Source organism: Hoplias malabaricus, chromosome 17, assembly GCF_029633855.1.
Source record: "Hoplias malabaricus isolate fHopMal1 chromosome 17, fHopMal1.hap1, whole genome shotgun sequence".
In the NCBI taxonomy this organism is placed as follows: Eukaryota; Metazoa; Chordata; class Actinopteri; order Characiformes; family Erythrinidae; genus Hoplias; species Hoplias malabaricus.
The window spans coordinates 32,459,207-32,475,701 of NC_089816.1; the positions used below are offsets into that span (position 1 = coordinate 32,459,207).

The following is a 16,495-nucleotide window of genomic DNA, read 5'->3' on the forward strand; positions in this document are numbered from 1 at the left end:
TCATATTTGCCATAATGGTCTACCCTGGCCTTGAAAGATGTACTGACTAATCACCCATATGCTATGATGAGGGTTGTTTGGAGTAATCTCAACAGTGCAATAAGATTCAGTACTGCTGGGCAATTAATGTATTTATGTAATTAATGTATGAAAATGTATCAAAATTGAATTCTGATATTTTAATTGTTCAAGGTTCAATTAATCGTGATATTGATTTGTGGTCATGTCGCCCAGCAATAAGTTGAGGTCATGATGATGATAATAATAATAATAATAATAATAATAATAATAATAATAATAATAATATATTTATATAGTGCTTTTCAAGAACTCATACATGCTTACAGTAGTAAATACATAGTAAACATTGATATACATACAAAACAGGGCAGATTCAGTATACCTGACATTAACAAACAGTAGAGAATGAGTATTAATAATTTACATTTAAGGAATATTATAAGCACAGTACAAAATATAATTTTTAAGATCTTAGCTGTGAAGGCAGGATGGAGGGACAATAAGCAGCCTTGCTGAGGCAGACCTGAGGCTGCGAATGGATTTGTAAGGATGGAGAAGATTAGACAGGTGTGAAGGAGGAAGGTTATTTATAGATTTGTAGGTGAGAAGGAGTGTTTTGAATTGAATCCTTATAGGAAGCCAGTGAAGATGTCAGAGAACAGGTGTAATGTGATGGTGAGAATGAGTGAGAAGATGGGTAGCAAAGTTCTGAACCGTCTGAAGTCTGTGGACAGAGGCAGATCTGATGCCACAAAGAGAAGAGATTACAAATCAGTTGTGAAGGAGATGCAATCGTATCATCATCACTAGAGAGAGAGAAAAAATAAACTTTTTGAGAACTGATTTAGATCCGATTGACATGCGTTCAGTCTCAACCTGGTTGAACAACAATGAGATTTTAGAACATTATCAAAGGCCAATTAATGGAGTATGGTTGTGTTGTTCTACTGCTGTCTTTAGCTGTTATTTTTTTCTGTTCATTCGCTCTGGTACAGCTAACATCGGTTTTTATTTTTTCTTACAGCGTGTCCATTCCTATGTTAAAAGTGTGTTATCCACAGAATGCAGACCTTCTTTCACAAGGAAGAAGTTAGAGACCATGTATCCTACCTCTGCAACTGTAGCTGAGCCCTTCTTAAAAAAGAACAGCAACTTAACAGAACTAATGTTCAAATATCCTCCACCATTTGGATTTCTGGACATGCAGCACAAGATAAAGGAAGTTTTGAATCTTTTACCTATGCCCTCATCAGAGAAGATTGGAGGACATGGATGCCGCCGTTGTGTTGTAATTGGCAATGGTGGCATACTTAGAGGACTGGAGCTGGGAACTCTCCTCAACAATTTTAATATTGTCTTAAGGTAAGGCAAAGCCAATTTATTCTAATTTACAAATAAATGTGTGTTAGAACTGTATTGATAGTTATGTCCATGATATTATTGAATGAGATATAGGTTTATAGTGCGTACTGGGGCAACTCTGGGAAAGCTGGTATAGGTGGTGGTTGGTTAGGTTTATAGGGTTGTTGCCAAAGTTTTCCTAGGCCTATGCTATATATAAATGCTACTATAACCTGAACAATCACTGTATTAGTAATACCTACCTTGTATCTACACTCACTTTATCAGCTCCACTTACTATACAGGAGCACTTTGTAGATCCACAATTACAGATTGTAGTCCACCTGTTCCTCTGGATACTTTCTTAACCCCCATTTCACCCTACTCTTCAAAGGACAAGACCACCACAGAGTAGGTTTTATTTAAGTGGTGGATTGTCCTCAGTGCAGGGGTAATTTTCTCTTTTATTGGACATCCTCTGTAATTTTATATCCTTCAACCATGTCTGTGTTTTTCCCTGACGTCCTTTCAGAAAATTATAGGCTGAATTACCTGCCGTTTTTCACTGAATTCAGCAGTCGTCTGATCATTTTAATCCTGTCTGGGTTTTAACAGGCAGATCTCACCTTGTGTGGGATAAAATTCTGCCCTGCTATACACCATATTTAGCATGTGAGCATGTGTTTTTATAGATATTACCAGAAAAGGAATTCAATTGAGAAAGAATTATCAGAAGAAGAATAAAAATTTAATCAATGAGAAAAGGGAGATAAAAGGGCTGATAAAAGGACATGTGTCAATGTGATATAATTCCAGAACTAGAAAGTCTTTTGCCCTCTGGTTTTTCATTGCTGTCCAGAGAATTATCACACAGGAGGTATGTCAATTTTTTATTACAGACATCCCCCTGAAAAACTAATCCAATCCAAATGGGGCTGCTTGGGGCTTTAAAAATTCTAGCAGCCCTGCAGTATCTGATCCACCAGCGCAACACATTAACATTTCACCACCACATCCATGTAACTGCAGCACGGAGAATGATCCAACACTCAAATCATACCTGTTCTGGTGGTCCTGACCATTGAAGGGCAGGTTGAAATGGGGATGAGAATGTATACAGAGAAACTGGTGGATTACACTCTGACAAACTACATATGACAGTATGACTGGACAGATGTAGAGCACATACAAAAAAATCTTGAAAAGACAAAAAAATAGAAAAATTATACAAGACTAGTTAGGAGAGTTTAAATGAGTAAGATCTGTGGTGATGCCAGCAAATAAATGATGATATTGTTCAAGGTTAAATTATATTGCGTTTGTTTGTATGAGTACCTATATACAGCAATCAGTCCCAACATCAAAAACCACACCCACCACCATAGAAATATATGTAATGTACAGATTAAATTATTAGATTCTTACAGTTTTAATATAAAGCTTTATGGGAATGCTTGGATTTGGTGTCGGATGATGTAACGCCTTATTTCGCCATTTGACAGACTAAACAGTGGTCCTGTGAAAGACTTCAGTAGAGATGTGGGGAACCGTACTACTTTCAGGATGAGTTATCCTGAAGGCAGCCCAAAGCTTTGGGAAGATGTGGATCCTGAGCTTCAGTTTGTGGCTGTCGTATACAAATCTGTGGACTTCAGCTGGCTTCATGCCATGATCACAGGAACGAGAATAGTGAGTCTATGATATCTTTAATCAGACATGGATTCCTTAGACCACCCCCCCTCTAGGATCTCCAAGAAGGTTGGGTATTCCGAGCTGCTCTTCGGTGCATAAGCACCAGGCCCATGCACAGATAGACCCCTAGTGGTGCTCAAGCACCTTCCCTTTTGCCCTGGATGAGAAAAGTGCCTTTTCTGCTGGAGCCCAATATTTTCTCCATTCATCTATATTTAAAAATTAAAATGTCATCAATTCCCCCCAATTCCTCCTGGGGGGCACTCACAAGCTCCTGCCCTGCTTTTTAAATATGCTTTATTGAAAATTGTGGTGAATACATATTATAAATAACACCCAATAACATTCCCTCCCTCGTCCTCCGATGCACTTATGCAGTGGTGAACGCTGGGCCAAACCATGTTTGTACAATCCCCGACATTGTTTGGTGCAAAATTAACCACAACCCTTAACATTATAGCGCAGCTGAAAATAGTATGAGGCTACTGGCCCGACATTTCCTTTAAAAAAAAAAACGGGTGCATTTAGGCATCACACCCACTGAAAACTCTTGCCTTTTCATACATAGAGCATCCATGCATAACATATAGCCTACACGTTTTGTACTTTTGAGACATGAAATATGTGACTCCAAAGCTGTGACTTGTCCAGCTGTTTACTGACGTTTGCCATGTTTAATGGAGGTGGACAAATTGCAGCAGACAGACAAAGAATTCACAAACAGTTTTACTGTTTTACAAATTAGACAAATTCATTAGTTTTGTTTAATTTAAAATCTTACTTATTTTTATGTGAAAGACTGAAGAAAAAAAAGCATGCCCACAAACAGTTTGTAGGGGAATGTCAAGTAGACTATTTGATTTTATTGGCATAATAATATGCCCATTGTTAACATTAATTACTCAAAGTAGATTTCTGATTTGAACTCACAAGTATGTATTACATTCAGCTACATGACAGTCTGGTGACGTAAATTGCTACTAGTGTAATGCTTCAACAGAAAGCAGTAAAATTATGTATACTTCATGGAGATTCAGTAAGTCACTCTTGATTATTATGCACAACTTCAGTTTATATCATTCACAAATTTTTCAGCATAATGCCAAGAAATGAAAGGTTATAAAAGCGGAAAGAAAAGGAACTACCGCAAGCAGATCAGGGTAGCAGCTCTCTTTTATCCTGGATTAGGCCATTTACCAGTAAAGCAAATGAGGGAGATGTATCTTTATCAGTACCTGATCCGGAGGAGCCCATCACAGTTGAGGATGGGCTGAGTGTAGGAGTATAGGACTGCGTCATGTTCAGGGGCAGAAACAGCTTAGCCAGAGGAGATTAGTGACGAAGAGGGTGAGGTGACAGCACCTCCCTTAACATTACAAGAAGGCTATGTGGAGGAAAAAGCTGTTGATGAAAGTGAGGATGCAATTGCAAAAATAGCAGCCATGCCATATCCAACAGATCTATCCCATGTTAAAGCATATGAAAGGAGGTGCAATGAGAGATACATTGCTATGTGCTGTCAACCAGATATGAATTTTCCCAAAAATGCTGAGTGGAGGTCATTCCAAAAATATTAGTTTTATGGAAATGTGTGGCTGGAGTATTCCCTACAGTGCTGCTTCAAAGCATTGTTTCAGTTGTCTGCCTTTTTTTTTTACCTGAAGATAGATATAAAAGCAGAAAGGAATTGAGAAATGGGATCAGAAATTGGAATACTGCTTTTGAAAAATCAAGCAGCATTCTGTCACAGAGGTCCACATGACAAACATGGTGAGGTGGACCAATTACCAAATAAAGGCACGCCAGACTTATAGACTGATATACAGCGCCCTCCATAATTATTGGCACCCCTAGTTAAAATGTGTTAAAACCTTAAAAATATATTTTTTTTATTGCAGAAGCATAATCTCACTGAAAGTGAAAAAAATAAAGAAAAACTCCTGACTAAGAAATAATTATTTCCCATAAAATGATCTGTCCCGCAATTATTGGCACCCTTAACAATTTCTTGGAAATAAATGTATTTGAACCATTAATGTCATTTCTACTGTAATGGAAAGTGGATCAAATTATCTATGAACCTTTAATTAGTAATTCATCACTTCCTGTTTCCCTGGGGTATAAATATGGCGTTACACAGAGGCCTATTTCTCTTACTCACTCTTAAACATAGGAAAGACAAGAGAACACACTATTCAAGGAAGGCAGATATGTGTCGACCTTCATAAATCAGGCAATGGCTACAGGAAAATAGCCACTCGCCTGCAAATGCCCTTATCTACAGTCAGAGCAATCATCAAAAAGTTCAAAACATCTGGAAGTGTGACAAACAAGCCTGGAAGAGGACACAAGTGTATCTTGCCACAATGCACAGTGAGAAGGACGGTAATAGAAGTAAAAGGTTCTCCAAAGCTCACTGTAAGAGAATTTAATCAAATAGTAGCATCTTGGGGCTACGGGGTCTCCCAAACAACCATCAGGCTATGTACATGCAAACAAGCTGTATCATTATTTCTTAATGCCTTTTCTAAGTTATACTCATAAGTGTAGAGTTTGCCAAGCGATACTGGGATTTTAACTGGAACCATCTGCAAGAGGTTTTAGGTAACAAACACTCTAAGTGGGTCTGGCGTAACACCAAGGATGAGTTTGCTGATTAACACCTCATGCCCACTGTTAAGTATGGGGGAGGATCGGTGATGCTGTGGGCCTGTTTCTCCTCCAAAGGACCTGGGAACCTTGTAAGGCCACATGGGATCATGAACTCTCTGGCCTCTGCCCGAAAGCTGAAGATGGGTCGTCACTGGGTCTTTCAGCAAGAAAATGACCCTAAACTACCTACTACTACTAGAGCTAAATCTACTCAAAAATGGTTCACAAGGCACAAAATCAAGCTCCTCTCATGGCCATCTCAGTCCCCAAACCTCAACCCAATATAAAACCTGTGGGGTGAGCTGAAGAGGAGACGGCATAAGAGAAGACCCAGGACTCTGGATGATTTAGGACCTCTGGAGAGGTTGTGCAGGAAGAGGAATGTTCGAAGATCCCTCTTTCTGTATTCTACCATTTTGTGAAGAGTTATAGGAGAAGATTAAGTGCTGTCTTGTTGGCAAAAGGAGGTTGTACAAAGTACTAACACCAGGGCTGCCAATAATTTTGGCACACATGATTTCGTTCAAAAGATTTATTTCTTAATGTGTGATTTTTTTTCCCCCACCAAATAAAGGCACTTGAATTAAAGCTTAGATTTTTCTCTTTTTTGCATTGTTGTCCTATATTATTTAAAAAAAGAAGCCAAAGAACACTTCTTAAACAGGGGTGCCAATAATTATGGAGGGCGCTGTATCAGATGTAAAGGGAGTGGAAGCCAAAGAGCCAGAGAGGCAGACAAACAAAGATACTGACCAGGTTAATAGAGCTCACGGGGTGTCTCGCAAGGCAGGGCCTAGCATTCCGAGGTCATGATGAGAGTAACTCAAGTAACAACCATGGTAACTTTCTGGAACTTCAGAACAGTGTTCTGAAGATGCATACAGAAAATATTGGAAGAATGAAAGTCACTAAGAAAAGGCCACATGTATCACTGTTGTCAAAAAAAGCCAAAATGACATGATCACAGCACTGGGTACGTACATCAGGAAGGAGATCCAAAAAGAAATCCAAGAAGTTGAAATGTATTTTCTTGGATGAGACCACCAATGTTTCCCACAAAGAACAGGTGTCATTTGTAGTGTGATATCTACATCAAAAGCATATAAAGGACAGATTTATTGAAGTTTGCATCATTGATGCAACAACAGACCAGGAGCTGGAGAATACTGTAGCTGAAAAATATGTGTGGCCAGGACTACGATGAAGCAGCCAACATGAGTGGCATGTACAAAGGTCTTCAAGCCAGAATATGCACACTCAATGAGAAGGCCCTCTATGTGCACTGCATTGGTTCTGGTGGAATCCTCAAAGTAGAATAAGCACTTTGTAACCTTCTTCAACCTTGTGAAGAAGCTGCATGAGTTTTGCAGCAGCTCCCCATGTGCCATGCGAATTTAGAAAGATTGCAACAGTTACTCAATGTAGAAGGACACATTGTGAAACTTAAAAGGCTGTCAGATACCCATTGGGCTTGCAGGGAACAAGCATTGAAGCATCGGACTTGGTGTGAAGATTCCACAATGTTTAAAAACTCATTTACTTTTTTAAAAAAAAATTTACTCTGTGTGAAAAGGCTTTAAGGGCTTCACGGTGGTGCAGCAGGTAGTGTCGCAGTCACGCAGCTCTAGGGACCCGGAGGTTGTAGGTTGGAGTCTCGCTCCGGGTGACTGTCTGTGAGGAGTTTGGTGTGTTCTCCCCGTGTCCGTGTAGGTTTCCTCTGGGTGCTCTGGTTTTCTCCCACAGGTGGATTGGCGACTCAAAAGGTGTAGGTGTGAGTGTGTGTGACTGTGTGTGTGTTGCCCTGTGAAGGACTGGTGCCCCCTCCAGGGTGTATTCCTGTCTTGCGCCCAATGATTCCAGGTAGGCTCTGGACCCACTGTGGCCATGAACTGGATAAGGGTTACAGATAATGAATGATTAAATGAAAAGGCCTTTACAATGCTATATGCGACACAAAAATATACTTAAAACAATATACATGTAATTTCATGGACACAGATTATTTATTTATTTATTTTATATTTAAGCATCTTTGGGTCCTTGAAGAGGTCCATACAACAACAACATAGTAACTGACACTGACAAAGGCAAAGTATAGCAATATAAACAAGCTCACAGCATGAAGTTAGCTTATTTTAAGCTTTGTTTCCTATCAGCCATGGATTTTAGCATACAGGCAAGATTTAAATCCCATCGTTGGATAAATTCTGTTGTCAAGCAAGAATGCAGAATATTTGTGTTGAGTATATTGGCAGATGATTTTTATTTATTTATTTATTATTGAAAATGTACACTTTCATCTGTGTGAAAGCAGGCTTTACACGCCTACCTTACCCTTTTGCATCAACAACCGTAAATCTACATTGGCCTCCCTGGTGACTAAGGCTGTACCTAGCCCCACTGGCACCATTAACGCATGCTCAGTGCCACCAGTTCCATGTGAACTTTACATGCTACGTCACCAACAATCCCAATAGCACCTCTGCAGAGCATTTCCTCAAGTAATCTGTGCTCTCCTTATCCACGACCACTGACTAGACCTTTCTGCTGTTTCTGAAAACTCCTTTACAGCTGCTCTTAGTTTTCGGCCCCTGATGCCGAACTGCACAAGCAGGGATGTTGCCAATTTGGCTACAAATCCTCTAACACCTATCTCCACCGGTCTTACGTGTGCCTGCCACCCATATTCCCTCACCTCAGCCGCCAAGTCTGCATACTTCAGCTTCTTACTTTCGAATGCTTTATCTACCGCATCCTCAAATGGAACCATTAACTCTATGAAATAAACTATCCGTTTACTTTCAGAGTAGAGCACCATGTCTGGCCTCAGTGTAGTTCACAGAATGTACTCTGGGACCTGCAGCTTTTTTCCTACATCCACCAGCAATCACCAATCTCGTGCTTCAACCCATATACCAATATTTGTAGCCTGTGCACTTTCTCAAAAACATTCCCTCTCACACACAAAGTTAACTATTTTATTACTGCAGCTACTCATCAGTGCATTAACCTCTAGCCGTTTTCTGTCCAAAAAACACGCTAAAACCTTTAGCACCTGATTATGTCTCCATGTATACCGACCCTGTGACAAACTAACTTTACAAACTTATAGAATATGCTTTCAGCGTGCCAACCCCTGTACATAATCAACAACTAGAGTCTTCACCTACCCATTGTCCAAGATTCTGCAGTGTTAGAAGGATGTCATAAGTTGCTCCCAGCAAAACTTTAATACAACTTGCCTCCATCGCCCACAACTTTTGCCAGGAAATCTTCTGCTTCTCTAGATTCTCTCATCAAAGCTACTGGCTTTGTTTTGCCTGTGATGCTACTGTTGCACACCGTGCCTCTTCCTCCTTCTTCTCGTGAATAAAACTAGTCATCATTTGCCTTCTCTATGGTGGTGTGGCCTTACTAAAAGCTTTCCACGAATCACCTGAATCAAGACCTGCTCTTCTACATTGCACTTGGCCAATCACATCCCTTAGCTCTAATGAGCTCATGGCTACCTGCACTGCCATTTGTGGATTCCATTTTCGTCCTACTTTTGTGACTGGTGCTGCTGCTTTGAATCCTTCAATCCTGACAAACTAATCTCGCGGCTCATTTTTGCACATTTAAACTCCTCAACTAGTAAGTGGTAGCTCCAGTTCCCCATACCACATTACTTAAACACTGTGGCACCTCTAGCTACTTCCTTCTAACCGTGTTCAAAACCCATTCCATCCTTCCAACGTTTGTGATCAAAACGTCATAAATTCTCCACTGCCATCTAATACGAGGCATTAAGCCAAACTGCAGACACCACAATATCAACTTCCCTGGCAAACATCTATCAATGCTATTAATAGCCTTCACTAATTCAGCCTTTAATCCCTCACCTTGGTCGTCACACAGCTTGGTCGCTGCACTATACCATCTACATAAACTGGTCTCTCCAATACCCTAGGAATCATTTCTCCTTCCATCAAAGGATTTTCCTGTACAAGTTTTCACTTCTAGATTTGCTTGTTTAACTTTCAGCCTAGCTAATCTTAGATTATAATTTAACTTCTTCAGCAACCGCCATGTGCAAGGCCCATCATAAACGCTAATGGTGATATCGTACATCCAGCCATTTTACCTATTTCTAACTGCTGCCATGATGTAACAAATTCCCCTGTACTAAAGCAAAACTGAATATCCTAAAAATATGCTTTAACAAGCTTAGTATCCTTACCTGGCACCTAGAAAAATTCAAACAATTTCCACATAAGTTTATGTGCCACTGAGTCAAATGTATTCACTAAATCTAGGAAAATGACTATCCTCTTTCTTAGCAGTCTGAATCTGATGCTGCTATGTTCCAAACACCCTGCAAAGCCAGAAATCCCTGCCTATTGCACCAATGTATCAATTATTTTGTTTGCTTTCAAAAAAGTCATCGCACTATCACACTAAAGAAATTATTAATGCATACATGTACACCTAAAATGGAACACCATTAGGCCCTGGAGCAGAACCTGCCTTTGCATGATGCACCACATCTTGAACCTCACTCCATTTGGTGGCCTAATCTGCAGCTGGCCATTTTAATTTTCTTCTCTGCCCAATTCCTTTCTCTCTCACCCCTTGTTTCTCCCTGTTCTGCTTTCCACCATTCCTCTGGTTAATATCAGATTCACCCTCTTATACACTTGTGCTGTTGTTGAATTTATACAATATTACACATATGCACAGTAATTTGTTTGCTGAATTTGTGTCATCACCAAATCACTATATATATTTATCTATCATGGACAATCATCAAACATTTTTAGAATTTGTTAAAGAATAAATGTTTCAGGTATTATGTGTAATCTTAGTTTTTAAAATGTTGTGCTTTCGTAATGTTTAACATTTTACATTGCTAATATGTTTAATAAAATCTATGTTCTTACAGTCACTCTGGGACAAGGTGTTTTTCTGGCAGAAAGTTCCAGACAAAATTCCTGTTGAATCTTCCAAGTTTCTTATACTGAATCCAGAGATCATCAGACAGATAGCCTTGGACATGCTTGACTACCCCAAACCTAAGCAGCGGCTTTGGGGCTGGGATCAGGTACAGGTTATTTTCTTACCAATGTAAACTCCCTTGCAATAAACTGGCCAAACATTAAGCTTTTAATGATATTAACATCAAATCATTGGTAGTGAATAAGAATTATTCAAATACACCCATAAAAGCTTGTCTGTATATATTTTCAGGTAATTTGCTTCAGTTAATTGCTCAGGAAAATCAGTAGACCTGGGTATTAACTTGTATAGTCTCATTGCAAAAGTAGTATCCAGTGTTTTTGTGGAGCAAATATGGGCACAGGATTTCTAGTTTGTCAAAAAAAAATGCTTGACAAAATTGATGGTTCTACACGGGTTCTTTATTAAAGGAAATTGTTCTATATAGAACCCTGAACACTTGAAGGGTCATTAAAGGGTTCTTTGCATCATGAAGGGTTCTTCACATTGATGGAGAATGTGCTATAGATGATTATATATAGCACCTTTTAGAAGAGGGTTCTAAATGGCACCAAAAAGGTTCTTCTATTGTAACAAAATTGACATTGTAACAATAGAAGAACCCTTTGGTTGTATATATAACCCTTCTCGAAATGGAACTGTTCCAGGGATGTCCATGCAAAAGGTTCTTTTGAAATGTTTGCAAATGGTCAGCATTCTTGCGAAGTCTGGGCCCTTACTGGATGCTACTTTTATATTTAATTAAAACAGAATTACCCTACTATAAAATGACCAATAAACATAACCCAAGGTTATATCAATCACATCCTAATTTGTGAGTGAATATTCTGTCATATCACCGGGTAAAGGATATTTTTGCAGATTTTCTCAAGAAAAGGAGGTCTTGGAGGAGGCGTTTAGTGATAAAATATATGGTTCAAGTACAAGTACAAGTACAAGTTCAGCTGCTTATGAACACACCATGTTCAAATACACAAACCGACCAGTGGAGAGAAATGTATTCTAGTGGTGCATAGTTTTTGAGCACAATAACAGCCTACATATGTGGTATGAGTCTGTGTCCTGCTCAGTAAGTTACCATTAAACAGCTTATAATATCAGTTATAATAATAGTTATTGCAAAATATTCTCACCCATTACCTATACTAAAGGACTAGATGATACGGTCATTGTGGGATGTACTTTTTTGCTGGGAGGACTGTTCTCAGAACCGTAGAGACAGTCTAAATACTCCAGTAGCTCTGCAACTGTGTATGATACACTGTGTGAGAGTAATGCATGAATCAAGTAGATTTCACTAAGATTTCTTATCTAGTACAAATCCACCAAGAGCATTACAGGCATCCCTTGGTAGAATTACATTATACCCCAGCTCCCCACGTAAAAATAATCCTATCTGAGTAGGGCTGTAAACAGTAATCTAAGAGTGACATTTCCACATTCATAGAATATTAATTGATTGGAAAACTCAGCCAATACCTTGGCAGATCTTTATCTGTAATACCAGAAATGTAAAAGTAATGCACATTTCCTGCATTATAGCTTGCAGAATCTAATATCGCTTTTTCACTTTCACTTGTATCAAACCAGCTCTACAGGTTTATATTGCTAGCACTGTTGACCAAAAAACTGGGACTGCTTAATGTAAGATTGCTTATTTCTAAAGCTGTCATTGTAAATTAAATTATTACTGATGTATTATGTCTCACAGAAACATAGAGCAGCCTGGATTAATACATAGCTCTAAATGAGGATAAACCAAAAGGCAATATTTGAAAAAGCCCTTTATTAAGGCAGCTTTTAGGTCAGTTTTTTCCTCTCTCTCTCTTTTCCATGTGTGTGTGTGTGTGTGTGTTCATGATTTTGGAATGATGTTGTTACAGTGTTCTCATTTCTATTATGTCTGTGATATTCTCTTTAGAATATTCCAACCTTAGGAGTCTCTGCCCTGAATTTGGCATCCTACTTGTGTGATGAAGTCAGCTTAGCCGGCTTTGGCTACAACCTCAGCCAGAAGGATACACCCCTACATTACTATGACAGTCAACCCATGAACACCATGTTGAAGCAGTCCATGCACAATGTGGACCGTGAGAAGGTTTTTCTGCAGAGATTGATAGCTGAAGGCAGCATTTCAGACCTGACAGGTGGAATACACTGCAGTTTCTGCTCAAGCTAAAGGCACCTTGCACTGTGAAGTGAACTCTTACTAAGGGGTACACAAATTCTGTGCCAAAATCCATCATGAATATCACATCACCATTAAATTAGAATATTTTCATTATTATGTAGCAAAAGATTGAAAATTCATAAGAAATAACTGCATTATATAACAGTGGGAACCTAAAGGAATTTTTTTTCTTCCTCAAAAACCCATGCGAAATATGCCAATATTTGCCATTGCTTTATTACAGGGGAATTTGGTACATCATGGAAGCGGTTAGAAATATGTCAAATGACTGGATATACGATTTCACCATCAGCATTTACATTAGCAATGGAGGTAGTAATTAGGGCCTCTAAGTGGCTTTTAAGCAGGGAGAGGTTGCATAATGGTACTCAGCTTCCCCAATTAGGGCTTACATAGATAAAGACTACCATGCTTTGCACATGGCAGTTGCAGGGGAAGTTAAATAATAATCTAAGGTTGGCTAGGCTGAAAGTTAAACCAAGCAAGTCTAGAAGTCTTTTGATTGTCAAAGGAAAACTTGTACAGGAAAATTGTTTAAGGAAGGACCACTGATGCCCACGGTACTGGAGAGACCATTGAAGAGTTTAGGTAAATTATATCATGCAGAGCTAAATGATACCAAGCAAGGTTACCATGCAAGGGTGTAGAATTAGCATAGATGGAGGTGACATGTCTCCACCAATATCCTGCGATTATTGAATTGTCCCCACCAATAGTGATCCCCTCAAAAAAAAAGCCCTGATCTGTTAAGGTCTCATTAACCTATAGGTGCAGAAAGGGTTAAATCACGTTCTCTATTTGAGTCCTACCTCCCTGTAACATGACCAGTTGTAATAATATGACCATAATATGTGACCAAAATATGACCAGTGTGATTGGCTTTGCCTTTTCCTTGCTATCACGTGAGTCTCTGTAGTTTGGTTGTGAACAGCGTCAAAGCAAAAGTACGTGTAAGTCACTTAAAATTGACTATACAACAAACTGCAAATTGTCAGTTCTCTTACATTGTCATGTTGTCACAGAGCAAAGGAAAAAGAAACAGGCAATGGGAGGTTGGTGGGGTGGTGGGTGATGGATTCATATGTCACCACCAATGTCAAGAGCAAATCTACACCATTGCTTTGCTGCTATATTAATGTTTACAATATATGACAGCTCACATGTAAACTTGGCTAAACTCCTCTTATAGCACCCAATGTAGTATTTTACAAACATGAATACAATGAATGAATGCATGGATGAATGTTCCACTACTTGATCTTCATTCCCAGCCTTTGCAACCTATTAACCTTTTTTTTCTGGACTGATTGCAAAATTGTTAATATTTATTCTCAGTGTTATATATTTATACATTTTTTTCAGTGTCATACAGGTGCATCTCTGTAAATTAGAATATCACCAAAAAGATAATTTATTTCAGTAATTCAAAAAGTGAAACTCATATTTTATATAGATTTGTTACAAACAGAGTGACCTATTTCAAGTGTTTATTTCTATTAATGTTGATGATTATGGTTACAGCCAATGAAAACCCAGTGAAAAAAGTCATTATCTCCGAAATTTTGAAAAATTCATACAAAATATCTGCAAAGGTTTTCTAGGCATTTAAAATGATCCCTTAGTCGGGTTCAGTAGGCTACACAATCATGGGGAAGACTGCTGACTTGACAGATGTCTATAAGGCAGTCATTGACACCCTCCTGCTTTATCAAAGCATATTAATGAAAAGTTGAGTGGAAGGAAAAAGTGTGGCAGAAAAAGGTGCACAAGCAACCGGGATAACTCCAGCCTTGAAATTATAGTCAAGAAAAGGCCATTCAAAAAATTTGGGGGAAATTCATGAGTGGACTGCTGCTGGAGTCAGTGCTTCAAGAGCCACCACACACACGTATCCAGGACATGGGCTACAACTGTTGTATTCTTTGTGTCAAGCCACTCATGTTCTAGGGACAATGCCAGAAGCGTCTTACCTGGGCCAAGGAGGAAAAGGACTGGACTGTTGCTCAGTGGTCCAAAGTCTTGTTTTCAGATGAAAGTAAATGTTGCATTTCATTTGGAAATCAAGGTCCCAGGGTCTGGAGGAAGAGTGTAGAGGTACACAATCCAAGCTGCTTGAGTCTAGTGTGAAGTTTCCTCAATCAGTAATGGTTTGGGAAGCCTTGTCATCTGCTGGTGTTGGTCCACTGCGTTTTATCAAGTCAGCGCAGCCATCTATAAGGAAATGTTAGAGCACTTTAGTCTTCCCTCTGCTGACAAGTCTTATGAAGTTGCGGATTTCATTTTCGGGTTCTAGATTTCGCACCTGTCCACACTGCCAAAGGTACCAATACCTGGTTTAATAACCAGAGTATCACTGTGCTGGATTGGCCAGCAAACTCGCCTGACCAAAAAACCCATAGAGAATCTATGAGCTATTGTCAAGAGGAAGAGTAGAGACACCAGACCCAACAAAGCAGACGAGCTGAAGGCCTCTATCAAAGCATCTTGAGCTTCCGTAAAATCTCAGCAGTGCCACAGGCTGATCACTCCATGCCATGCCGCACTGATTCATGAAAAAGGAGCCCAAACCAAGTGTTGTGTCCATATACTGTACATATTCCCCAGTAGGCCAAAAATTTCTGTATTAAAAAATAATTTTTTAAATTGGTCTTATATAATATTTTAATTTTCTGAGATAATGACTTAAAGCCAGTTTTCACTGGCTGTAAGCTATAATCATCAAAAAAACACTTGAAATAGATCATTTTATTTGTAATGAATCTGTATGAATTTCACTTTTTGAATTGATTTACTGAATTAAATTTACTCTTTCATTATATTCAAATTTTTTGAGATGCACCTTTATATTTTTGTTTCTGCTCCCTTATTTCCTATTTATTCAGACTGTAAATCTGTTACCTTTTAATGAGTATTACCACTGTTTTTTATTTATTTTTAGCCTTTAATTTTTCTGTATGTAAATGTATTTTTGAAATTGTCTTTATTTAATTCCGTAGTTGCTGTTAATTAAATTAACAATTGTTGTCAAAAATGTATGTACTGAATCTTTTTTTTCTGTGGCTTCCTATCCTCATCATTTGGATTGTTTGTAAGCAGTAAGCACAATTTAACTTGATTGCTGGTTACTTTTTTAAAACCTAAAAGAATCCCCATATTGTCACTCAGCTGCTGGAATGCATGTCAGTCTCTACAATCAAGCTAGTTTTGCACCCCTAAAGCTGAGAGGCTTGCAAAAACTTAAAAAATGTCCTTCCTCAGATTCCATATCGAGCAGCATGGTGGGCACAGCAGGTAGTGGCGCAGTCACACAGCTCCCGGGTCATGGAGGTTGGGGGTTCAAATCTTGCTCTGGGTGACTGTGTGTTCTCCCCGTGTCCACATGGGTTTCCTCTATACACCTTTGTGTTTTTTCTGATGAAATTCTTGACAGACTCAGATTTCTTCCAAATTCACGTTGGTGATTAAGGAGGCCCTGGCTTACACTGGGGTGTAATTTATGTCAGCCTATCTCATCCCAAAGCTGAGATATGAGAACAGACGTGACTGGGATTTTCTTTCAATAGGTTTATTTTTTTTGAATGTATTGCAATGGTGAGGCTTCCT

General features: G+C 39.0%; 1 protein-coding gene across 2 annotated transcripts in view; it reads left to right on the forward strand.

The window, feature by feature from the left end:
* The window catches only part of st3gal5 (ST3 beta-galactoside alpha-2,3-sialyltransferase 5), a 41,920-nt gene extending 26,242 nt beyond the window's left edge, over window positions 1-15,678 (forward strand). The window contains exons 4-7 of one of the 2 annotated variants that reach the window (XM_066649444.1): window positions 1,046-1,383; window positions 2,865-3,051; window positions 10,628-10,786; window positions 12,623-15,678. In XM_066649444.1, the coding sequence (XP_066505541.1) occupies window positions 1,046-1,383; window positions 2,865-3,051; window positions 10,628-10,786; window positions 12,623-12,880 (942 nt within the window). In that variant the 3' untranslated portion in view covers window positions 12,881-15,678. Of the gene's footprint in view, window positions 1-1,045; window positions 1,384-2,864; window positions 3,052-10,627; window positions 10,787-12,412; window positions 12,487-12,622 lie in introns of those variants that run through there. The other variant, XM_066649445.1, reaches the window with a different exon arrangement.
* Window positions 15,679-16,495: the final 817 nt, after the last annotated feature.